This window comes from Scomber japonicus, chromosome 15 (genome assembly GCF_027409825.1).
Source record: "Scomber japonicus isolate fScoJap1 chromosome 15, fScoJap1.pri, whole genome shotgun sequence".
Classification (NCBI taxonomy): Eukaryota; Metazoa; Chordata; class Actinopteri; order Scombriformes; family Scombridae; genus Scomber; species Scomber japonicus.
The window spans coordinates 10,182,500-10,205,589 of record NC_070592.1 but is presented as its reverse complement, the minus strand read 5'-3'; the positions used below and the strand labels follow the sequence as shown (position 1 = coordinate 10,205,589).

Genomic DNA, 23,090 nt, shown 5'->3' with positions numbered 1-23,090 from the left:
CGTGCCAATAAAAAGATATTTTGCTTTGGATATCTTGAGTTCTGTTTCATCATTTGTTTTTATTACTTTATTATCTGTTACAATGCTTCCTTGTCACTCTGATGTAGCGTTTATGTATGGTAATGTTTCCAAATAGCACTTCTAAACAGAAGGAAAACAATAGCTCCCTGTCGCTTAATATTTATATGTTAAATTGTATTTTACTATACACATTTTTTTTAGGTTTTATTTTTTGTAGTCGTTAAATTTTAGATTTAATGTTAATATTTGAATACATAATGTGTATAGATGCAATATTCCTGGCCAAATCATATTGTATTTTTAAAACTTAATTAATGAGCTGGTCTGGGAATAAAAATGTACTTTATGCTTGCCAAAATTGCTAAGCTTCTATTTCACATGAACCACAACTATCAAACTTTTAAACACTAAAACAGGGAGCTCTGCCTCCATTCAAGTCATTACAGTAGCTACATCACTTTTAAAATAAACTTTTTTATTCTTGATGCCACACAAAGTTCAGATCCATTACATGTTTACATTTCACACCGTTACTTGTTGGCCAACAGATTAAATTCATTAATATATAAAGTTAATTTTTAATTAATCTAAAAATGTGATAAGTATATATATATATATATATATATATATATATATATATATATATATATATACACACACACATACGCTCAGTCCATCAATCTCTTCATTGGAGTGTAACTTCAGTTGCAGAGTGCATAAAGCAACAATGGTCCTACAGAAAAAAACAGAAGCTTTGAATCCTGAGACTCTACTGTGTGTGGGTGTAGGTTTGGTGGTAGTCGTGGCTGGAGTTGTGGAAGCTGTGTTTGGGGAGGTAGTTGAAGTGGTGGTTGTTGTACCATTGTCCTGAAAAGGTCAAATTAGTTTTCATGTGATTTTATAGGTCTTATAGAGCTGTGCTGCCGTTATAATCCTCATCAAAACTTGCTTATGATTACTGTTGATCACTGTTTCACAGGATTGTCTTTAAAGGGGCTAAATGCGATTTCAATTTCACCGCTGGGTACACCTTTCTCTTCTTGCTATAACCATCTGGACAAAAAAAAAAAAAAAAAGAAAAGTCAATTGCATCTGTACAATCTACACTGAAGTTGAAATGAAAACAAAACTCCACTGTCATACACATTGATGTATTACAGTTCTGTTTTAACATCTCAAATGTGGTTTACTGCCCCTTCAGTTTATATCAAACTGAAGACAATAGATCAAAAGCAAATCAAATTCAGGAATAATGACACCATGTAAGGTTTATGATCAGTAGTGACAAAGTAGCAGCACGCAAAGTGCAATTCAGTATGGTTTGTCCGCTTTTGTGGCCTGCTGTGCTCAAAGCCACTGATGAGGACGTGATGAGGACAGGACGGAGAATCTGAAGAGTAGCTCCTGGTGTTATTCCTTCCATCACACAGCATCTGCCAGTCTGCCATGGTGGAGTAACTGCAGTATTGGGCATTATGAACTGAGGAATGCAAGACAAAAAATGTAACCTATGTATAACATATTTCAGAGCTTTAATCTAAACAAACTCAACATGACAGACAATTCTCACATTTGAAAATTTCAGAATTGCTAAACTGTCAATTACAATAAACTTCTTCAGTTATAGAAAACACCAGTAGTTGTCAGACATCTTACTTTACATTTTGTCAAAAGTTTCTGAAATAGCAAGGACTAGTCCAGTAAAGCATGGTTAGCATTATTATCATCATCATCATCATATATGTAGTGCACTGACAGTATTACAACTAACATTACACAAGCAGGCCATACATATTTTCATACTCACTTCTCTCCCTTTGTGCTATAAAATATGCGGACAGACATAAAATGTGATAACACACAGCACTAGTCGTAAGCCACATGGCTACCAGCTCAGACGTATGACGGTAGCTCGCTTAGCTTAGCTCTAGCTCGTTTGTGTTAACAGCAAAACATAACCGGGACCAGTCTGAGTAGAACTACATTATATCCAGCACTACAGGAGTTACACACAGTCCGACTATTCGTCTTTGTCTTTCTCATAGAGGAACAATAAACTTATAACCATCTTACCCACTGTGGCTGCGGCTAAAGCCAGACACACAGACACAGACACACACACACACACACACACACACACACACACACACTTTATATTCTTTAAGTTTGAATGCTAGCTCGCTCCATGGCGGGATCATCTATGTTCCCCGCTTTGTATGTGACCGGGGAACATAGGGATGATCCCGTCTGCAGTTAGCTGAGTTAGCAGCCAAGCTAGCAGCCGAATTAGACACCGAGTAAGCAGCCGAGCTAGCCGGGAAACATAGGTACGCTCCCCTCCATGGCTATCATGAAGCCGAGCTGCAGCTCAGGCTTCATCCTAAGACTGTCAACTAAATTAACATGATATGCGACATAATGCCTAACACTAACTAAACATGTATGTGACAGTATACACATAACGTTACTTACTGGTCCAAGAGAAGAAGAGCTAGCTCCGAGTCAAAATGTATCCCCTTTTCTTCTCGCAGGGCTCTCCACCTCGGGAATGCAAGGCCAATGTTAACCCGGGTCTTATTCCTCTCTTTATCGGAGAGTTTCTTGGCAACTGAGTGGTCTCTTCATGGGTTTTCCTCCGCCATGTCGCTTTCGCTAAGTCCGCAGCCGGTCCTCAGTGGTTTGATAGGGGGAGTGGCATTACGGTCCCGGCTATATAGGGGGAGTGGATTAACGACTCCGGTGGAGGAGAGGCTCACATGCACTAACATGAACGCGCTGCCGGTGCGGCTTCCAAAACAGAGGCTCCAGAACAACACACACACAGAGGGCGTGTGACGTAACTCTCTACTCGAGATGTAAATACACCATTAGTGGTTTACATAGCAAAAATAAAATTCCTGAAAGCTAATAAAGCTGTGTTTCGCATATAACCCCTTTAATAATATAGATCATTACAAATGTTGTATATATATATAAATATATATACACTCTAGAGTCGGCTCAGTCCATCTCCTCATTGGAGTGTAACTTCAGTTGCAGAGTGCATAGAGCAACAATGGTCCTACAGAAAAAAGCAGAGAAGCTTTGACTCCTGAGACTCCACTGGCTGTAAGGGTGGTTGTAGGTTTGGTGGTAGTCGTGGTGGTAGGGGTAGTTGTGGAAGTTGTTGTGGTGGTCGTAGACTTGGATGTCATGGCGATTTGGGCCACAGTTGTAGTGGTGGTCGTAGACATGGTTGTCGTGGCGGTCGGGGCCACAGTTGTAGTGGGGGTCGTAGACTTGGGTGTCGTGGCGGTTGGGGCCACAGTTGTAGTGGGGATCGTCGACGTAGGTTTCACGGTGGTTGAGGCTACAGTTGTAGTGGGGGTCGTCGACGTGGGTTTCACGATGGTTGAGGCCACGGTTGTAGTGGGGGTCGTCGACGTGGGTTTCACGGTGGTTGAGGCGACAGTTGTAGTGGGGGTCGTCGACGTGGGTTTCACGGTCGTTGAGGCGACAGTTGTAGTGGGGGTTGTCGATGTGGGTTTCACGGTGGTTGAGGCGACAGTTGTAGTGGGGGTCGTCGACGGGGGTTTCACGGTTGAGGCGACAGTTGTAGTGGGGGTCGTCGACGTGGGTTTCACGGTGGTCGAGGCGACAGTTGTAGTGGAGGTCGTCGACGTGGGTTTCACGGTGGTTGAGGCTACAATTGTAGTGGGGGTCGTAGACTTGGGTGTGGTGGGGGTTGGGGCGACAGTTGTAGTGGTGGTTGTAGACTTGGATGTCGTGGTGTTTGGGGTCACATTTGTGACAGTTGTAGTGTCAGTTGTAGACGTGGGTTTCACGGTGGTTGAGGCGACAGTTGTAGTGGGGGTCGTCGACGTGGGTTTCACAGTGGTTGAGGCGACAGTTGTAGTGGGTGTCGTCGACGTTGGTTTCACGGTGGTTGAGGCTACAATTGTAGTGGGGGTCGTAGACTTGGGTGTCGTGGTGTTTGGGGTGACAGTTGTAGTGGGTGTCGTCGACGTGGGTTTCACGGTGGTTGAGGCTACAATTGTAGTGGGGGTCGTAGACTTGGGTGTCGTGGTGTTTGGGGTGACAGTTGTAGTGGGGGTCGTCGACATGGGTGTGGTGGGGGTTGGGGCGACAGTTGTAGTGGTGGTTGTAGACTTGGATGTCGTGGTGTTTGGGGTCACATTTGTGACAGTTGTAGTGTCAGTTGTAGACGTGGGTTTCACGGTGGTTGAGGCGACAGTTTTAGTGGGGGTGGTGTTTGGGGTGACAGTTGTAGTGGGGGTCGTCGACGTGGGTTTCACAGTGGTTGAGGCGACAGTTGTAGTGGGTGTCGTCGACGTTGGTTTCACGGTGGTTGAGGCTACAGTTGTAGTGGGTGTCGTCGACATGGGTTTCACGGTGGTTGAGGCGACAGTTGTAGTGGGGGTGGTCGACGTGGGTTTCACAGTGGTTGAGGCGACAGTTGTAGTGGGGGTCGTCGACGTGGGTTTCACGGTGGTTGTGACAAAAGTTGTAGTGGGTGTCGTCGACGTGGGTTTCACGGTGGTTGTGACAAAAGTTGTAGTGGGTGTCGTCGACGTGGGTTTCACGGTGGTTGAGACTACAGTTGTAGTGGGTGTTGTCGACGTGGGTTTCACAGTGGTTGAGGCGACAGTTGTAGTGGGTGTCGTAGACGTGAGTTTCACGGTGGTTGAGGCTACAGTTGTAGTGGTGGTTGTAGACTTGGATGTTGTGGTGTTTGGGGTCACAGTTGTGACAGTTGTAGTGTCAGTTGTAGACATGGGTTTCACGGTGGTTGAGGCGACAGTTGTAGTGGGGGTCGTCGACGTGGGTTTCACGGTGGTTGAGGCTACAGTTGGAGTGGGGGTCGTCGACGTGGGTTTCAGGGTGGTTGAGGCGACAGTTGTAGTGGGGGTCGTCGACGTGGGTTTCACGGTGGTTGAGGCGACAGTTGTAGTGGGTGTCGTTGACGTGGGTTTCACGGTGGTTGAGGCGACAGTTGTAGTGGGGGTGGTGTTAGGGGTGACAGTTGTAGTGGGGGTCGTCGACGTTGGTTTCACAGTGGTTGAGGCGACAGTAGTAGTGGGGGTGGTGTTAGGGGTGACAGTTGTAGTGGGGGTCGTCGACGTTGGTTTCACAGTGGTTGAGGCGACAGTTGTAGCGGGGGTGGTCGACGTTGGTTTCACGGTGGTTGAGGCGACAGTTGTAGTGGGGGTGGTGATTGGGGGGACAGTTGTAGTGAGTGTCGTCGACGTTGGTTTCACGGTGGTTGAGGCTACAGTTGTAGTGGGGGTGGTCGACGTGGGTTTCACGGTGGTTGAGGCGACAGTTGTAGTGGGGGTGGTCGACGTGGGTTTCACAGTGGTTGAGGCGACAGTTGTAGTGGGGGTCGTCGACGTGGGTTTCACGGTGGTTGTGACAACAGTTGTAGTGGGTGTCGTCGACGTGGGTTTCACGGTGGTTGAGGCGACAGTTGTAGTGGGTGTCGTCGACGTTGGTTTCACGGTGGTTGAGGCTACAGTTGTAGTGGGGGTTGTCGACGTGGGTTTCACAGTGGTTGAGGCGACAGTTGTAGTGGGGGTGGTCGACGTGGGTTTCACAGTGGTTGAGGCGACAGTTGTAGTGGGGGTCGTCAACGTGGGTTTCACGGTGGTTGTGACAGCAGTTGTAGTGGGTGTCGTCGACGTGGGTTTCACGGTGGTTGAGGCTACAGTTGTAGTGGGGTTGGTCGACGTGGGTTTCACGGTGGTTGAGGCTACAGTTGTAGTGGGGGTCGTCGACGTGGGTTTCACGGTGGTTGAGGCTACAGTTGTAGTGGGGGTCGTCGACGTGGGTTTCACGGTGGTTGAGGCGACAGTTGTAGTGGGTGTCGTCGACGTTGGTTTCACGGTGGTTGAGGCTACAGTTGTAGTGGGGTTCGTCGACGTGGGTTTCACAGTGGTTGAGGCGACAGTAGTAGTGGGGGTGGTGTTTGGGGTGACAGTTGTAGTGGGGGTCGTCGACGTGGGTTTCACAGTGGTTGAGGCGACAGTTGTAGCGGGGGTGGTCGACGTGGGTTTCACGGTGGTTGAGGCGACAGTTGTTGTGGGGGTGGTGTTTGGGGGGACATTTGTAGTGAGTGTCGTCGACGTTGGTTTCACGGTGGTTGAGGCTACAGTTGTAGTGGGGGTGGTCGACGTGGGTTTCACGGTGGTTGAGGCGACAGTTGTATTGGGGGTGGTCGACGTGGGTTTCACAGTGGTTGAGGCGACAGTTGTAGTGGGGGTCGTCGACGTGGGTTTCACGGTGGTTGTGACAACAGTTGTAGTGGGTGTCGTCGACGTGGGTTTCACGGTGGTTGAGGCTACAGTTGTAGTGGGGTTGTTCGACGTGGGTTTCACGGTGGTTGAGTCTACAAGTGTAGTGGGGGTTGTCGACGTGGGTTTCACGGTGGTTGAGGCTACAGTTGTAGTGGGGGTCGTCGACATGGGTTTCACGGTGGTTGAGGCGACAGTTGTAGTGGGTGTCGTTGACGTGGGTTTCACGGTGGTTGAGGCGACAGTTGTAGTGGGTGTCGTCGACGTTGGTTTCACGGTGGTTGAGGCTACAGTTGTAGTGGGGGTCGTCGACGTGGGTTTCACAGTGGTTGAGGCTACAGTAGTAGTGGGGGTGGTGTTTGGGGTGACAGTTGTAGTGGGGGTCGTCGAAGTGGGTTTCACAGTGGTTGAGGCGACAGTTGTAGTGGGTGTCGTCCACGTTGGTTTCACGGTGGTTGAGGCTACAGTTGTAGTGGGGGTCGTCGACGTGGGTTTCACGGTGGTTGAGGCGACAGTTGTAGTGGGGGTGGTCGACGTGGGTTTCACAGTGGTTGAGGCGACAGTTGTAGTGGGGGTCGTCAACGTGGGTTTCACGGTGGTTGTGACAGCAGTTGTAGTGGGTGTCGTCGACGTGGGTTTCACGGTGGTTGAGGCTACAGTTGTAGTGGGGTTGGTCGACGTGGGTTTCACGGTGGTTGAGGCTACAGTTGTAGTGGGGGTCGTCGACGTGGGTTTCACGGTGGTTGAGGCGACAGTAGTAGTGGGGGTGGTGTTAGGGGTGACAGTTGTAGTGGGGGTCGTCGAAGTGGGTTTCACAGTGGTTGAGGCGACAGTTGTAGTGGGGGTCGTCGACGTGGGTTTCACGGTGGTTGTGACAACAGTTGTAGTGGGTGTCGTCGACGTGGGTTTCACGGTGGTTGAGGCTACAGTTGTAGTGGGGTTGTTCGACGTGGGTTTCACGGTGGTTGAGTCTACAATTGTAGTGGGGGTCGTCGACGTGGGTTTCACGGTGGTTGAGGCTACAGTTGTAGTGGGGGTCGTCGACATGGGTTTCACGGTGGTTGAGGCGACAGTTGTAGTAGGTGTCGTTGACGTGGGTTTCACGGTGGTTGAGGCGACAGTTGTAGTGGGTGTCGTCGACGTTGGTTTCACGGTGGTTGAGGCTACAGTTGTAGTGGGGGTCGTCGACGTGGGTTTCACAGTGGTTGAGGCTACAGTAGTAGTGGGGGTGGTGTTTGGGGTGACAGTTGTAGTGGGGGTCGTCGAAGTGGGTTTCACAGTGGTTGAGGCGACAGTTGTAGTGGGTGTCGTCCACGTTGGTTTCACGGTGGTTGAGGCTACAGTTGTAGTGGGGGTCGTCGACGTGGGTTTCACGGTGGTTGAGGCGACAGTAGTAGTGGGGGTGGTGTTTGGGGTGACAGTTGTAGTGGGGGTCGTCGACGTGGGTTTCACAGTGGTTGAGGCGACAGTTGTAGTGGGTGTCGTCGACGTTGGTTTCACGGTGGTTGAGGCTACAGTTGTAGTGGGGGTCGTCGACGTGGGTTTCACAGTGGTTGAGGCTACAGTAGTAGTGGGGGTGGTGTTTGGGGTGACAGTTGTAGTGGGGGTCGTCGAAGTGGGTTTCACAGTGGTTGAGGCGACAGTTGTAGTGGGTGTCGTCCACGTTGGTTTCACGGTGGTTGAGGCTACAGTTGTAGTGGGGGTCGTCGACGTGGGTTTCACGGTGGTTGAGGCGACAGTTGTAGTGGGGGTGGTCGACGTGGGTTTCACAGTGGTTGAGGTGACAGTTGTAGTGGGGGTCGTCGACGTGGGTTTCACGGTGGTTGTGACAACAGTTGTAGTGGGTGTCGTCGACGTGGGTTTCACGGTGGTTGAGGCGACAGTTGTAGTGGGTGTCGTCGACGTTGGTTTTACGGTGGTTGAGGCTACAGTTGTAGTGGGGGTCGTCGACGTGGGTTTCACGGTGGTTGAGGCGACAGTTGTAGTGGGGGTGGTCGACGTGGGTTTCACAGTGGATGAGGCGACAGTTGTAGTGGGGGTCGTCGATGTGGGTTTCACGGTGGTTGTGACAACAGTTGTAGTGGGTGTCGTCGACGTGGGTTTCACGGTGGTTGAGGCTACAGTTGTAGTGGGTGTTGTCGACGTGGGTTTCACGGTGGTTGAGGCTATAGTTGTAGTGGGGGTCGTTGACCTGGGTTTCACGGTGGTTGAGGCGACAGTTGTAGTGGGTGTCGTCGACGTGGGTTTCACGGTGGTTGAGGCGACAGTAGTAGTGGGGGTGGTGTTTGGGGTGACAGTTGTAGTGGGGGTCGTCGACGTGGGTTTCACAGTGGTTGAGGCGACAGTTGTAGTGGGTGTCGTCGACGTTGGTTTCACGGTGGTTGAGGCTACAGTTGTAGTGGGGGTCGTCGACGTGGGTTTCACAGTGGTTGAGGCTACAGTAGTAGTGGGGGTGGTGTTTGGGGTGACAGTTGTAGTGGGGGTCGTCGAAGTGGGTTTCACAGTGGTTGAGGCGACAGTTGTAGTGGGTGTCGTCCACGTTGGTTTCACGGTGGTTGAGGCTACAGTTGTAGTGGGGGTCGTCGACGTGGGTTTCACGGTGGTTGAGGCTACAGTTGTAGTGGGTGTTGTCGACGTGGGTTTCACGGTGGTTGAGGCTATAGTTGTAGTGGGGGTCGTTGACCTGGGTTTCACGGTGGTTGAGGCGACAGTTGTAGTGGGTGTCGTCGACGTGGGTTTCACGGTGGTTGAGGCGACAGTAGTAGTGGGGGTGGTGTTTGGGGTGACAGTTGTAGTGGGGGTCGTCGACGTGGGTTTCACAGTGGTTGAGGCGACAGTTGTAGTGGGTGTCGTCGACGTTGGTTTCACGGTGGTTGAGGCTACAGTTGTAGTGGGGGTCGTCGACGTGGGTTTCACAGTGGTTGAGGCTACAGTAGTAGTGGGGGTGGTGTTTGGGGTGACAGTTGTAGTGGGGGTCGTCGAAGTGGGTTTCACAGTGGTTGAGGCGACAGTTGTAGTGGGTGTCGTCCACGTTGGTTTCACGGTGGTTGAGGCTACAGTTGTAGTGGGGGTCGTCGACGTGGGTTTCACGGTGGTTGAGGCGACAGTTGTAGTGGGGGTGGTCGACGTGGGTTTCACAGTGGTTGAGGTGACAGTTGTAGTGGGGGTCGTCGACGTGGGTTTCACGGTGGTTGTGACAACAGTTGTAGTGGGTGTCGTCGACGTGGGTTTCACGGTGGTTGAGGTGACAGTTGTAGTGGGTGTCGTCGACGTTGGTTTTACGGTGGTTGAGGCTACAGTTGTAGTGGGGGTCGTCGACGTGGGTTTCACGGTGGTTGAGGCGACAGTTGTAGTGGGGGTGGTCGACGTGGGTTTCACGGTGGTTGAGGTGACAGTTGTAGTGGGTGTCGTCGACGTTGGTTTTACGGTGGTTGAGGCTACAGTTGTAGTGGGGGTCGTCGACGTGGGTTTCACGGTGGTTGAGGCGACAGTTGTAGTGGGGGTGGTCGACGTGGGTTTCACAGTGGATGAGGCGACAGTTGTAGTGGGGGTCGTCGATGTGGGTTTCACGGTGGTTGTGACAACAGTTGTAGTGGGTGTCGTCGACGTGGGTTTCACGGTGGTTGAGGCTACAGTTGTAGTGGGTGTTGTCGACGTGGGTTTCACGGTGGTTGAGGCTATAGTTGTAGTGGGGGTCGTTGACCTGGGTTTCATGGTGGTTGAGGCGACAGTTGTAGTGGGTGTCGTCGACGTGGGTTTCACGGTGGTTGAGGCGACAGTAGTAGTGGGGGTGGTGTTTGGGGTGACAGTTGTAGTGGGGGTCGTCGACGTGGGTTTCACAGTGGTTGAGGTGACAGTTGTAGTGGGGGTCGTCGACGTGGGTTTCACGGTGGTTGTGACAACAGTTGTAGTGGGGGTCGTCGACGTGGGTTTCACGGTGGTTGAGGCGACAGTTGTAGTGGGGGTCGTCGACGTGGGTTTCACGGTGGTTGAGGCGACAGTTGTAGTGGGGGTGGTCGACGTGGGTTTCACAGTGGATGAGGCGACAGTTGTAGTGGGGGTCGTCGATGTGGGTTTCACGGTGGTTGTGACAACAGTTGTAGTGGGTGTCGTCGACGTGGGTTTCACGGTGGTTGAGGCTACAGTTGTAGTGGGTGTTGTCGACGTGGGTTTCACGGTGGTTGAGGCTATAGTTGTAGTGGGGGTCGTTGACCTGGGTTTCACGGTGGTTGAGGCGACAGTTGTAGTGGGTGTCGTCGACGTGGGTTTCACGGTGGTTGAGGCGACAGTAGTAGTGGGGGTGGTGTTTGGGGTGACAGTTGTAGTGGGGGTCGTCGACGTGGGTTTCACAGTGGTTGAGGCGACAGTTGTAGTGGGTGTCGTCGACGTTGGTTTCACGGTGGTTGAGGCTACAGTTGTAGTGGGGGTCGTCGACGTGGGTTTCACAGTGGTTGAGGCTACAGTAGTAGTGGGGGTGGTGTTTGGGGTGACAGTTGTAGTGGGGGTCGTCGAAGTGGGTTTCACAGTGGTTGAGGCGACAGTTGTAGTGGGTGTCGTCCACGTTGGTTTCACGGTGGTTGAGGCTACAGTTGTAGTGGGGGTCGTCGACGTGGGTTTCACGGTGGTTGAGGCGACAGTTGTAGTGGGGGTGGTCGACGTGGGTTTCACAGTGGTTGAGGTGACAGTTGTAGTGGGGGTCGTCGACGTGGGTTTCACGGTGGTTGTGACAACAGTTGTAGTGGGTGTCGTCGACGTGGGTTTCATGGTGGTTGAGGCGACAGTTGTAGTGGGTGTCGTCGACGTTGGTTTCACGGTGGTTGAGGTGACAGTTGTAGTGGGGGTGGTGTTTGGGGTGACAGTTGTAGTGGGGGTCGTCGACGTGGGTTTCACGGTGGTTGAGGCTACAGTTGTAGTGGGGGTCGTCGACGTGGGTTTCACGGTGGTTGGGGTCACAGTTGTAGTGGGGGTCGTCGACGTGGGTTTCACGGTGGTTGAGGCGACAGTTGTAGTGGGGGTGGTGTTTGGGGTGACAGTTGTAGTGGGGGTCGTGGTGGTGTTTGGGGTGACAGTTGTAGTGGGTGTCGTCGACGTGGGTTTCACGGTGGATGAGACGACAGTTGTAGTGGGGGTCGTCGACTTGGGTTTCACGGTGGTTGGGGTCACAGTTGTGACAGTTGTAGTGTCAGTTGTAGACGTGGGTTTCACGGTGGTTGAGGCTACAGTTGTAGTGGGGGTCGTCGACGTGGGTTTCACGGTGGTTGAGGCTACAGTTGAAGTGGGGATCGTCGACTTGGGTTTCACGGTGGTTGAGGCGACAGTTGTAGTGGGTGTCATAGACGTGGGTTTCACGGTGGTTGAGGCGACAGTTGTAGTGGGGGTCGTCGACGTGGGTTTCACGGTGGTTGAGGCTACAGTTGTAGTGGGGGTCGTAGACTTGGATGTCGTGGTGTTTGGGGTCACAGTTGTAGTGGGTGTCGTCGACGTGGGTTTCACGGTGGTTGAGGCTACAGTTGTAGTGGGGGTCGTCGACGTGTGTTTCACGGTGGTTGAGGCTACAGTTGTAGTGGGGGTCGTCGACGTGGGTTTCACGGTGGTTGAGGCGACAGTTGTAGTGGGGGTCGTAGAATTGGGTGTCGTGGGCGTTGGGGCGACAGTTGTAGTGGGTGTCGTCGACGTGGGTTTCACGGTGGTTGAGGCGACAGTTGTTGTGGGGGTGGACGACGTGTGTTTCACGGTGGTTGAGGCTACAGTTGTAGTGGGGGTCGTCGACGTGTGTTTCACGGTGGTTGAGGCGACAGTTGTAGTGGGGGTGGTGTTTGGGGTGACAGTTGTAGTGGGGGTCGTCGACGTGGGTTTCACGGTGGTTGAGTCAACAGTTGTAGTTGGGGTCGTAGAATTGGGTGTCGTGGGTGTTGGGGCGACAGTTGTAGTGGGTGTCGTCGACGTGGGTTTCACGGTGGTTGAGGCTACAGTTGTGGTGGGGGTCGTAGACTTGGGGGTCGTCGTGTTTGGTGTGACAGTTGTAGTGGGGGTCGTCGACGTGGGTTTCACGGTGGTTGAGGCGACAGTTGTAGTGCGGGTGGACGACGTGGGTTTCACGGTGGTTGAGGCGACAGTTGTAGTGGGGGTCGTCGACGTGGGTTTCACGGTGGTTGAGGCTACATTTGTAGTGGGTGTCGTAGACGTGGGTTTCACGGTGGTTGAGGCTTCAGTTGTAGTGGGGGTCGTCGACGTGGGTTTCATGGTGGTTGAGGATACAGTTGTAGTGGGGGTCGTCGACGTGGGTTTCACGGTGGTTGAGGCGACAGTTGTAGTGGGGGTGGTGTTTGGGGTGACAGCTGTAGTGGGGGTCGTCGACGTGGGTTTCACGTTGGTTGAGGCGACAGTTGTCGTGGGGGTCGTAGAATTGGGTGTCGTGGGCGTTGGGGCGACAGTTGTATTGGGTGTCGTCGACATGGGTTTCACTGTGGTTGAGGCGACAGTTGTAGTGGGGGTTGTAGACTTGGGTGTCGTGCAGGTTGGGGCGACAGTTGTAATGGTGGTTGTAGACTTGGGTGTCTTGGCAGTTGGGGCGACAGTTGTAGTGGTGGTCGTAGACTTCGGTGTCATGCCGGTTGGGGCGACAGTTGTAGTGGTGTTTGTAGACTTGGGTGTCCTGGTGTTTGGGGTCACAGTTGTAGTGGTGGTCATAGACGTGGTTTTCACGGTGTTTGGGGTCACGGTTGTATTGGTGGTTGTAGACTTGGGTTTCACGGTGGTTGGGGTCACAGTTGTAGTGGGTGGCGTCGACGTGGGTTTCACGGTGGTTGAGGCGACAGTTGTAGTGGGTGTCGTCGACGTGGGTTTCACGGTGGTTGAGGCGACAGTTGTCGTGGGGGTCGTAGACTTGGGTGTGGTGGTGTTTGGGGTGACAGTTGTAGTGGGTGTCGTCGACGTGGGTTTCACGGTGGATGAGGCGACAGTTGTAGTGGGGGTCGTAGACTTGGACGTTGTGGTGTTTGGGGTCACAGTTGTAGTAGGGGTCGTCGACGTGGGTTTCACGGTGGTTGAGGCGACAGTTGTAGTGGGGGTCGTCGACGTGGGTTTCACGGTGGTTGAGGCTACAGTTGTAGTGGGGGTCTTCGACGTGGGTTTCACGGTGGTTGAGGCGACAGTTGTAGTGGTGGTGGTGTTTGGGGTGACAGTTGTAGTGGGGGTCGTCGACGTGGGTTTCACGGTGGTTGAGGCGACAGTTGTCGTGGGGGTCGCAGAATTGGGTGTCGTGGGCGTTGGGGCGACAGTTGTAGTGGGTGTCGTCGACGTGGGTTTCACGGTGGTTGAGGCGACAGTTGTAGTGGGTGTCGTCGACGTGGGTTTCACGGTGGTTGAGGTGACAGTTCTAGTGGGGGTCGTAGACTTGGGTGTCGTGGTGTTTGGGGTCACAGTTGTAGTGGGTGTCGTCGACGTGGGTTTCACGGTGGTTGAGGCTACAGTTGTAGTGGGGGTCGTCGACGTGTGTTTCACGGTGGTTGAGGCTACAGTTGTAGTGGGGGTCGTCGACGTGGGTTTCACGGTGGTTGAGGCGACAGTTGTAGTGGGGGTCGTAGAATTGGGTGTCGTGGGCGTTGGGGCGACAGTTGTAGTGGGTGTCGTCGACGTGGGTTTCACGGTGGTTGAGGCGACAGTTGTAGTGGGAGTGGACGACGTGTGTTTCACGGTGGTTGAGGCTACAGTTGTAGTGGGGGTCGTCGACGTGTGTTTCACGGTGGTTGAGGCGACAGTTGTAGTGGGGGTGGTGTTTGGGGTGACAGTTGTAGTGGGGGTCGTCGACGTGGGTTTCACGGTGGTTGAGGCAACAGTTGTAGTGGGGGTCGTAGAATTGGGTGTCGTGGGTGTTGGGGCGACAGTTGTAGTGGGTGTCGTCGACGTGGGTTTCACGGTGGTTGAGGCTACAGTTGTGGTGGGGGTCGTAGACTTGGGGGTCGTCGTGTTTGGTGTGACAGTTGTAGTGGGGGTCGTCGACGTGGGTTTCACGGTGGTTGAGGCGACAGTTGTAGTGCGGGTGGACGACGTGGGTTTCACGGTGGTTGAGGCGACAGTTGTAGTGGGGGTCGTCGACGTGGGTTTCACGGTGGTTGAGGCGACAGTTGTAGTGGGTGTCGTCGACGTGGGTTTCACGGTGGGTGAGGCTACAGTTGTGGTGGGGGTCGTAGACTTGGGGGTCGTCGTGTTTGGTGTGACAGTTGTAGTGGGGGTCGTCGACGTGGGTTTCACGGTGGTTGAGGCGACAGTTGTAGTGGGGGTCGTCGACGTGGGTTTCACGGTGGTTGAGGCGACAGTTGTAGTGGTGGTGGTGTTTGGGGTGACAGTTGTAGTGGGGGTCGTCGACGTGGGTTTCACGGTGGTTGAGGCGACAGTTGTCGTGGGGGTCGCAGAATTGGGTGTCGTGGGCGTTGGGGCGACAGTTGTAGTGGGTGTCGTCGACGTGGGTTTCACGGTGGTTGAGGCGACAGTTGTAGTGGGTGTCGTCGACGTGGGTTTCACGGTGGTTGAGGTGACAGTTGTAGTGGGGGTCGTAGACTTGGGTGTCGTGGTGTTTGGGGTCACAGTTGTAGTGGGTGTCGTCGACGTGGGTTTCACGGTGGTTGAGGCTACAGTTGTAGTGGGGGTCGTCGACGTGTGTTTCACGGTGGTTGAGGCTACAGTTGTAGTGGGGGTCGTCGACGTGGGTTTCACGGTGGTTGAGGCGACAGTTGTAGTGGGGGTCGTAGAATTGGGTGTCGTGGGCGTTGGGGCGACAGTTGTAGTGGGTGTCGTCGACGTGGGTTTCACGGTGGTTGAGGCGACAGTTGTAGTGGGAGTGGACAACGTGTGTTTCACGGTGGTTGAGGCTACAGTTGTAGTGGGTGTCGTCGACGTGTGTTTCACGGTGGTTGAGGCGACAGTTGTAGTGGGGGTGGTGTTTGGGGTGACAGTTGTAGTGGGGGTCGTCGACGTGGGTTTCACGGTGGTTGAGGCAACAGTTGTAGTGGGGGTCGTAGAATTGGGTGTCGTGGGTGTTGGGGCGACAGTTGTAGTGGGTGTCGTCGACGTGGGTTTCACGGTGGTTGAGGCTACAGTTGTGGTGGGGGTCGTAGACTTGGGGGTCGTCGTGTTTGGTGTGACAGTTGTAGTGGGGGTCGTCGACGTGGGTTTCACGGTGGTTGAGGCGACAGTTGTAGTGCGGGTGGACGACGTGGGTTTCACGGTGGTTGAGGCGACAGTTGTAGTGGGGGTCGTCGACGTGGGTTTCACGGTGGTTGAGGCGACAGTTGTAGTGGGTGTCGTCGACGTGGGTTTCACGGTGGGTGAGGCTACAGTTGTGGTGGGGGTCGTAGACTTGGGGGTCGTCGTGTTTGGTGTGACAGTTGTAGTGGGGGTCGTCGACGTGGGTTTCACGGTGGTTGAGGCGACAGTTGTAGTGGGGGTGGTCGACGGGGGTTTCACGGTGGTTGAGGCAACAGTTGTAGTGGGTGTCGTCGACGTGGGTTTCACGGTGGTTGAGGCTACATTTGTACTGGGTGTCGTAGACGTGGGTTTCACGGTGGTTGAGCCTTCAGTTGTAGTGGGGGTCGTCGACGTGGGTTTCATGGTGGTTGAGGATACAGTTGTAGTGGGGGTCGTCGACGTGGGTTTTACGGTGGTTGAGGCTACAGTTGTAGTGGGGGTGGTGTTTGGGGGGACAGCTGTAGTGGGGGTCGTCGACGTGGGTTTCACGGTGGTTGAGGCGACAGTTGTCGTGGGGGTCGTAGAATTGGGTGTCGTGGGCGTTGGGGCGACAGTTGTATTGGGTGTCGTCGACATGGGTTTCACTGTGGTTGAGGCGACAGTTGTAGTGGGGGTTGTAGACTTGGGTGTCGTGCAGGTTGGGGCGACAGTTGTAATGGTGGTTGTAGACTTGGGTGTCTTGGCAGTTGGGGCGACAGTTGTAGTGGTGGTCGTAGACTTCGGTGTCATGCCGGTTGGGGCGACAGTTGTAGTGGTGTTTGTAGACTTGGGTGTCCTGGTGTTTGGGGTCACAGTTGTAGTGGTGGTCATAGACGTGGTTTTCACGGTGTTTGGGGTCACGGTTGTATTGGTGGTTGTAGACTTGGGTTTCATGGTGGTTGAGGCTACAGTTGTAGTGGGGGTCGTCGACGTGGGTTTCACGGTGGTTGAGGCGACAGTTGTAGTGGGCGTGGTGTTTGGGGTGACAGCTGTAGTGGGGGTCGTCGACGTGGGTTTCACGGTGGTTGAGGCGACAGTTGTAGTGGGGGTGGACGACGTGTGTTTCACGGTGGTTGAGGCTACAGTTGTAGTGGGGGTCGTCGACGTGTGTTTCACGGTGGTTGAGGCGACAGTTGTAGTGGGGGTGGACGACGTGTGTTTCACGGTGGTTGAGGCTACAGTTGTAGTGGGGGTCGTCGACGTGTGTTTCACGGTGGTTGAGGCGACAGTTGTAGTGGGGGTGGTGTTTGGGGTGACAGTTGTAGTGGGGGTCGTCGACGTGGGTTTCACGGTGGTTGAGGCAACAGTTGTAGTGGGGGTCGTAGAATTGGGTGTCGTGGGTGTTGGGGCGACAGTTGTAGTGGGTGTCGTCGACGTGGGTTTCACGGTGGTTGAGGCTACAGTTGTGGTGGGGGTCGTAGACTTGGGGGTCGTCGTGTTTGGTGTGACAGTTGTAGTGGGGGTCGTCGACGTGGGTTTCACGGTGGTTGAGGCAACAGTTGTAGTGGGGGTGGTGTTTGGGGTGACAGTTGTAGTGGGGGTCGTCGACGTGGGTTTCACGGTGGTTGAGGCAACAGTTGTAGTGGGGGTCGTAGAATTGGGTGTCGTGGGTGTTGGGGCGACAGTTGTAGTGGGTGTCGTCGACGTGGGTTTCACGGTGGTTGAGGCTACAGTTGTGGTGGGGGTCGTAGACTTGGGGGTCGTCGTGTTTGGTGTGACAGTTGTAGTGGGGGTCGTCGACGTGGGTTTCACGGTGGTTGAGGCGACAGTTGTAGTGCGGGTGGACGACGTGGGTTTCACGGTGGTTGAGGCGACAGTTGTAGTGGGGGTCGTCGACGTGGGTTTCACGGTGGTTGAGGCGACAGTTGTAGTGGGTGTCGTCGACGTGGGTTTCACGGTGGTTGAGGCGACAGTTGTAGTGGGTGTCGTCGACGTGGGTTTCACGGTGGTTGAGGCTACAGTTGTGGTGGGGGTCGTAGACTTGGGGGTCGTCGTGTTTGGTGTGACAGTTGTAGTGGGGGTCGTCGACGTGGGTTTCACGGTGGTTGAGGCGACAGTTGTAGTGGGGGTGGTCAACGGGGGTTTCACGGTGGTTGAGGCAACAGTTGTAGTGGGTGTCGTCGACGTGGGTTTCACGGTGGTTGAGGCTACACTTGTAGTGGGTGTCGTAGACGTGGGTTTCACGGTGGTTGAGGCTTCAGTTGTAGTGGGGGTCGTCGACGTGGGTTTCATGGTGGTTGAGGATACAGTTGTAGTGGGGGTCGTCGACGTGGGTTTCACAGTGGTTGAGGCGACAGTTGTAGTGGGGGTGGTGTTTGGGGTGACAGCTGTAGTGGGGGTCGTCGACGTGGGTTTCACGGTTGTTGAGGCGACAGTTGACGTTGGGGTCGTAGAATTGGGTGTCGTGGGCGTTGGGGCGACAGTTGTAGTGGGTGTCGTCGACATGGGTTTCACTGTGGTTGAGGCGACAGTTGTAGTGGGGGTTGTAGACTTGGGTGTCGTGCAGGTTGGGGCGACAGTTGTAATGGTGGTTGTAGACTTGGGTGTCTTGGCAGTTGGGGCGACAGTTGTAGTGGTGGTCGTAGACTTGGGTGTCATGCCGGTTGGGGCGACAGTTGTAGTGGTGTTTGTAGACTTGGGTGTCCTGGTGTTTGGGGTCACAGTTGTAGTGGTGGTCATAGACTTGGGTTTCACGGTGGTTGGGGTCACAGTTGTAGTGGGGGTCGTCGACGTGGGTTTCACGGTGGTTGAGGCGACAGTTGTAGTGGGTGTCGTCGACGTGGGTTTCACGGTGGTTGAGGCGACAGTTGTCCTGGGGGTCGTAGAATTGGGTGTCGTGGGCGTTGGGGCGACAGTTGTAGTGGGTGTCGTCGACGTGGGTTTCACGGTGGTTGAGGCGACAGTTGTAGTGGGTGTCGTAGACTTGGGTGTGGTGGTGTTTGGGGTGACAGTTGTAGTGGGTGTCGTCGACGTGGGTTTCACGGTGGATGAGGAGACAGTTGTAGTGGGGGTCGTAGACTTGGACGTCGTGGTGTTTGGTGTGACATTTGTAGTGGGTATCGTAGACGTGGGTTTCACGGTGGTTGAGGCGACAGTTGTAGTGGGGGTCGTCGACGTGGGTTTCACGGTGGTTGAGGCGACAGTTGTAGTGGGGTTCGTAGAATTGGGTGTCATGGTGTTTGGGGTGACAGTTGTAGTGGGTGTCGTCGACGTGGGTTTCACAGTGGTTGAGGCTACAGTTGTAGTGTGTGTCGTCGACGTGGGTTTCACGGTGGTTGAGGCTACAGTTGTAGCGGGGGTCCTCGACGTGGGTTTCACGGTGGTTGAGGCTACAGTTGTAGTGGGGGTCGTAGACTTGGGTGTCGTGGTGGTTGAGGCGACAGTTGTAGTGGTGGTTGTAGACTTGGATGTTGTAGTGTTTGGGGTCACAGTTGTGACAGTTGTAGTATCAGTTGTAGACCTGGGTTTCACGGTGGTTGAGGGGACAGTTGTAGTGGGGGTCGTCGACTTGGGTTTCACGGTGGTTGAGGCGACAGTTGTAGTTGGGGTCGTCGACGTGCGTTTCACAGTGGTTGAGGCGACAGTTGTAGTGGTGGTTGTAGACTTGGATATCGTGGTGTTTGGGGTCACAGTTGTAGTGGGGGTCCTCGACGTGGGTTTCACGGTGGTTGAGGCGACAGATGTGGTGGGGGTCGTAGACTTGGGTTTCACGGTGGTTGAGGCTACAGTTGTAGTGGGGGTCGTCGACGTGGGTTTCACGGTGGTTGATGCGTCAGTTGTAGTGGGGGTGGTCGACGTGGGTTTCACGGGGGTTGAAGTGACAGATGTAGTGGGGGTCGTAGACTTGGGTGTCGTGGCGGTTGCGGCGACAGTTGTAATGGTGGTTGTAGACTTGGGTGTCTTGGCGGTTGGGACGACAGTTGTAGTTGTGGTCGTAGACTTGGGTGTCGTGCCGGTTGGGGCGACAGTTGTAGTGGTGTTTGTAGACTTGGGTGTCGTGGTGTTTGGGGTCAAAGTTGTAGTGATGGTCGAAGACTTGGGTTTCACGGTGGTTGGGGCGACAGTTGTAGTGGGGGTTGTAGACTTGGGTGTCATGCCGGTTGGGGAGACCGTTGTAATGGTGGTTGTAGACTTGGGTGTCTTGGCGGTTGGGGCGACAGTTGTAGTGGGGGTGGTCGATGTGGGTTTCACGGTGGTTGAAGTGACAGATATAGTGGGGGTCGTAGACTTGGGTGTCTTGGCGGTTGGGGCGACAGTTGTAGTGGGTGTCGTCGACGTGGGTGTCATGCCGGTTGGGGCGACAGTTGTAGTGGTGTTTGTAGACTTGGGTGTCCTGGTGTTTTGGGTCACAGTTGTAGTGGTGGTCATAGACTTGGGTTTCACGGTGGTTGGGGTCACAGTTGTAGTGGGGGTCGTCGACGTGGGTTTCACGGTGGTTGAGGCGACAGTTGTAGTGGGTGTCGTCGACGTGGGTTTCACGGTGGTTGAGGCGACAGTTGTAGTGGGTGTCGTCGACGTGGGTTTCACGGTGGTTGAGGCGACAGTTGTCGTGGGGGTCGTAGAATTGGGTGTCGTGGGCGTTGGGGCGACAGTTGTAGTGGGTGTCGTCGACGTGGGTTTCACGGTGGTTGAGGCGACAGTTGTAGTGGGTGTCGTAGACTTGGGTGTGGTGGTGTTTGGGGTGACAGTTGTAGTGGGTGTCGTCGACGTGGGTTTCACGGTGGATGAGGAGACAGTTGTAGTGGGGGTCGTAGACTTGGACGTCGTGGTGTTTGGGGTCACAGTTGTAGTGGGTGTCGCCGACGTGGGTTTCAAGGGGGTTGAGGCTACAGTTGTAGTGGGTGTCGTCGACGTGGGTTTCACAGTGGTTGAGGCTACAGTTGTAGTGGGGGTCGTCGACGTGGGTTTCACGGTGGTTGAGGCTACAGTTGTAGTGGGGGTCGTCGACGTGGGTTTCACGGTGGTTGAGGCGACAGTTGTAGTGGGGGTCGTAGAATTGGGTGTCGTGGGCGTTGGGGCGACAGTTGTAGTGGGTGTCGTCGACGTGGGTTTCACGGTGGTTGAGGCTACAGTTGTGGTGGGGGTCGTAGACTTGGGGGTCGTCGTGTTTGGTGTGACAGTTGTAGTGGGGGTCGTCGAGGTGGGTTTCACGGTGGTTGAGGCGACAGTTGTAGTGGGGGTGGACGACGTGGGTTTCACGGTGGTTGAGGCGACAGTTGTAGTGGGGGTCGTCGACGTGGGTTTCACGGTGGTTGAGGCGACAGCAGTAGTGGGTGTCGTCGACGTGGGTTTCACGGTGGTTGAGGGTACAGTTGTGGTGGGGGTCGTAGACTTGGGGGTCGTCGTGTTTGGTGTGACATTTGTAGTGGGTATCGTAGACGTGGGTTTCACGGTGGTTGAGGCGACAGTTGTAGTGGGGGTCGTCGACGTGGGTTTCACGGTGGTTGAGGCGACAGTTGTAGTGGGGTTCGTAGACTTGGGTGTCATGGTGTTTGGGGTGACAGTTGTAGTGGGTGTCGTCGACGTGGGTTTCACGGTGGTTGAGGCTACAGTTGTAGTGTGTGTCGTCGACGTGGGTTTCACGGTGGTTGAGGCTACAGTTGTAGCGGGGGTCCTCGACGTGGGTTTCACGGTGGTTGAGGCTACAGTTGTAGTGGGGGTCGTAGACTTGGGTGTCGTGGTGGTTGAGGCGACAGTTGTAGTGGTGGTTGTAGACTTGGATGTTGTAGTGTTTGGGGTCACAGTTGTGACAGTTGTAGTATCAGTTGTAGACCTGGGTTTCACGGTGGTTGAGGGGACAGTTGTAGTGGGGGTCGTCGACTTGGGTTTCACGGTGGTTGAGGCGACAGTTGTAGTTGGGGTCGTCGACGTGCGTTTCACAGTGGTTGAGGCGACAGTTGTAGTGGTGGTTGTAGACTTGGATATCGTGGTGTTTGGGGTCACAGTTGTAGTGGGGGTCCTCGACGTGGGTTTCACGGTGGTTGAGGCGACAGATGTGGTGGGGGTCGTAGACTTGGGTTTCACGGTGGTTGAGGCTACAGTTGTAGTGGGGGTGGTCGACGTGGGTTTCACGGTGGTTGATGCGTCAGTTGTAGTGGGGGTGGTCGACGTGGGTTTCACGGGGGTTGAAGTGACAGATGTAGTGGGGGTCGTAGACTTGGGTGTCGTGGCGGTTGCGGCGACAGTTGTAATGGTGGTTGTAGACTTGGGTGTCTTGGCGGTTGGGACGACAGTTGTAGTTGTGGTCGTAGACTTGGGTGTCGTGCCGGTTGGGGCGACAGTTGTAGTGGTGTTTGTAGACTTGGGTGTCGTGGTGTTTGGGGTCAAAGTTGTAGTGATGGTCGAAGACTTGGGTTTCACGGTGGTTGGGGCGACAGTTGTAGTGGGGGTTGTAGACTTGGGTGTCGTGCCGGTTGGGGCGACCGTTGTAATGGTGGTTGTAGACTTGGGTGTCTTGGCGGTTGGGGCGACAGTTGTAGTGGGGGTGGTCGATGTGGGTTTCACGGTGGTTGAAGTGACAGATATAGTGGGGGTCGTAGACTTGGGTGTCGTGGCGGTTGGGGCGACAGTTGTATTGGTGGTTGTAGACTTGGGTTTCACGGTGGTTGGGGTCACAGTTGTAGTGGGGGTCGTCGACGTGGGTTTCACGGTGGTTGGGGCGACAATTGTAGTGGGGGTCGTAGATGTGGGTCTCACGGTGGTTGAGGTGACAGTTGTAGTGGAGGTCGTAGACGTGGGTGCAGAGGTAGCCTAATTGAAAAGAGTAGATATAGCATTACTTTAAGAAAAAGAAAAAATGTACTTAGTCTTTACCAAAACAGTAATAAAATAACATCTGTGAGCATGATTTTCTTAAGTCAGTTTTGGAGACTTTAATGCATGTTTTTACTTGTATTGAACAATTGTTTAAATGTGTCCTGTAATGCTAGTCTTCTGCATGATTATTAGCACTCTTCTCATGTTACAATGGATTAGGAAATCATTTCTGCTCATTGCTAATATGTAGTCAAATATCACTCCTAAATACTTGTTGCACAAGTAGGTACAGAAAATTGAATTGTTTTAATCGTTAGAAACATATACAATCAAACTTTTTTTGATCACAAAATGTTTTCATGTGTGACAGTGTGAGTTGTGGAATTAAGGTCACCGTCAAGATTTAATTCCTAGAAAAAACAATTTAAAATTAAGTAATCTCGGCCATTTCCCAACTTTTAAAGTGGCTAATTTTTAAAAAAAGTTAGTATTATTAAAGAAAATCCTGTGAAACAGTGATCAATCATAAGCAAGTTTTGATGAGGATTATAACGGCAGTGGTATGATATAACAAAACAAACAAAACAAAAAAAATAAGACCTACTGTATGAAATCACATGAAAACTAATTTGACCTTTTCAGGACAATGGGACAATTGAGCAGGCTATGTCTTATTTGTCACTTAAATTTGGTTGTGTACTTATATTGAAATGCAATCATTAAAAATAAAGTTAAGACAAAGTATTTGAGCATATCATCTTGCAGAACAAAATCAGAGTATATTTTGTAATATAGGAA

General features: G+C 53.4%; 1 protein-coding gene across 1 annotated transcript; it reads right to left on the bottom strand.

Moving 5' to 3' along the window:
* Positions 1-2,642: 2,642 nt before the first annotated feature.
* On the bottom strand, positions 2,643-20,762 carry LOC128373868 (mucin-2-like; the record flags this gene model as incomplete). The annotated part of the gene is made up of 14 exons (XM_053334063.1): positions 2,643-2,808; positions 3,125-3,370; positions 4,075-4,169; positions 7,512-8,405; positions 9,561-11,575; positions 12,681-12,966; positions 13,527-14,210; positions 14,691-15,374; positions 15,591-16,441; positions 17,832-18,218; positions 19,056-19,182; positions 19,333-19,676; positions 19,728-19,907; positions 20,168-20,762. Coding segments are annotated over 14 exons (7,554 nt in total), but the record flags the coding sequence as incomplete, so codon positions are not given.
* Positions 20,763-23,090: the final 2,328 nt, after the last annotated feature.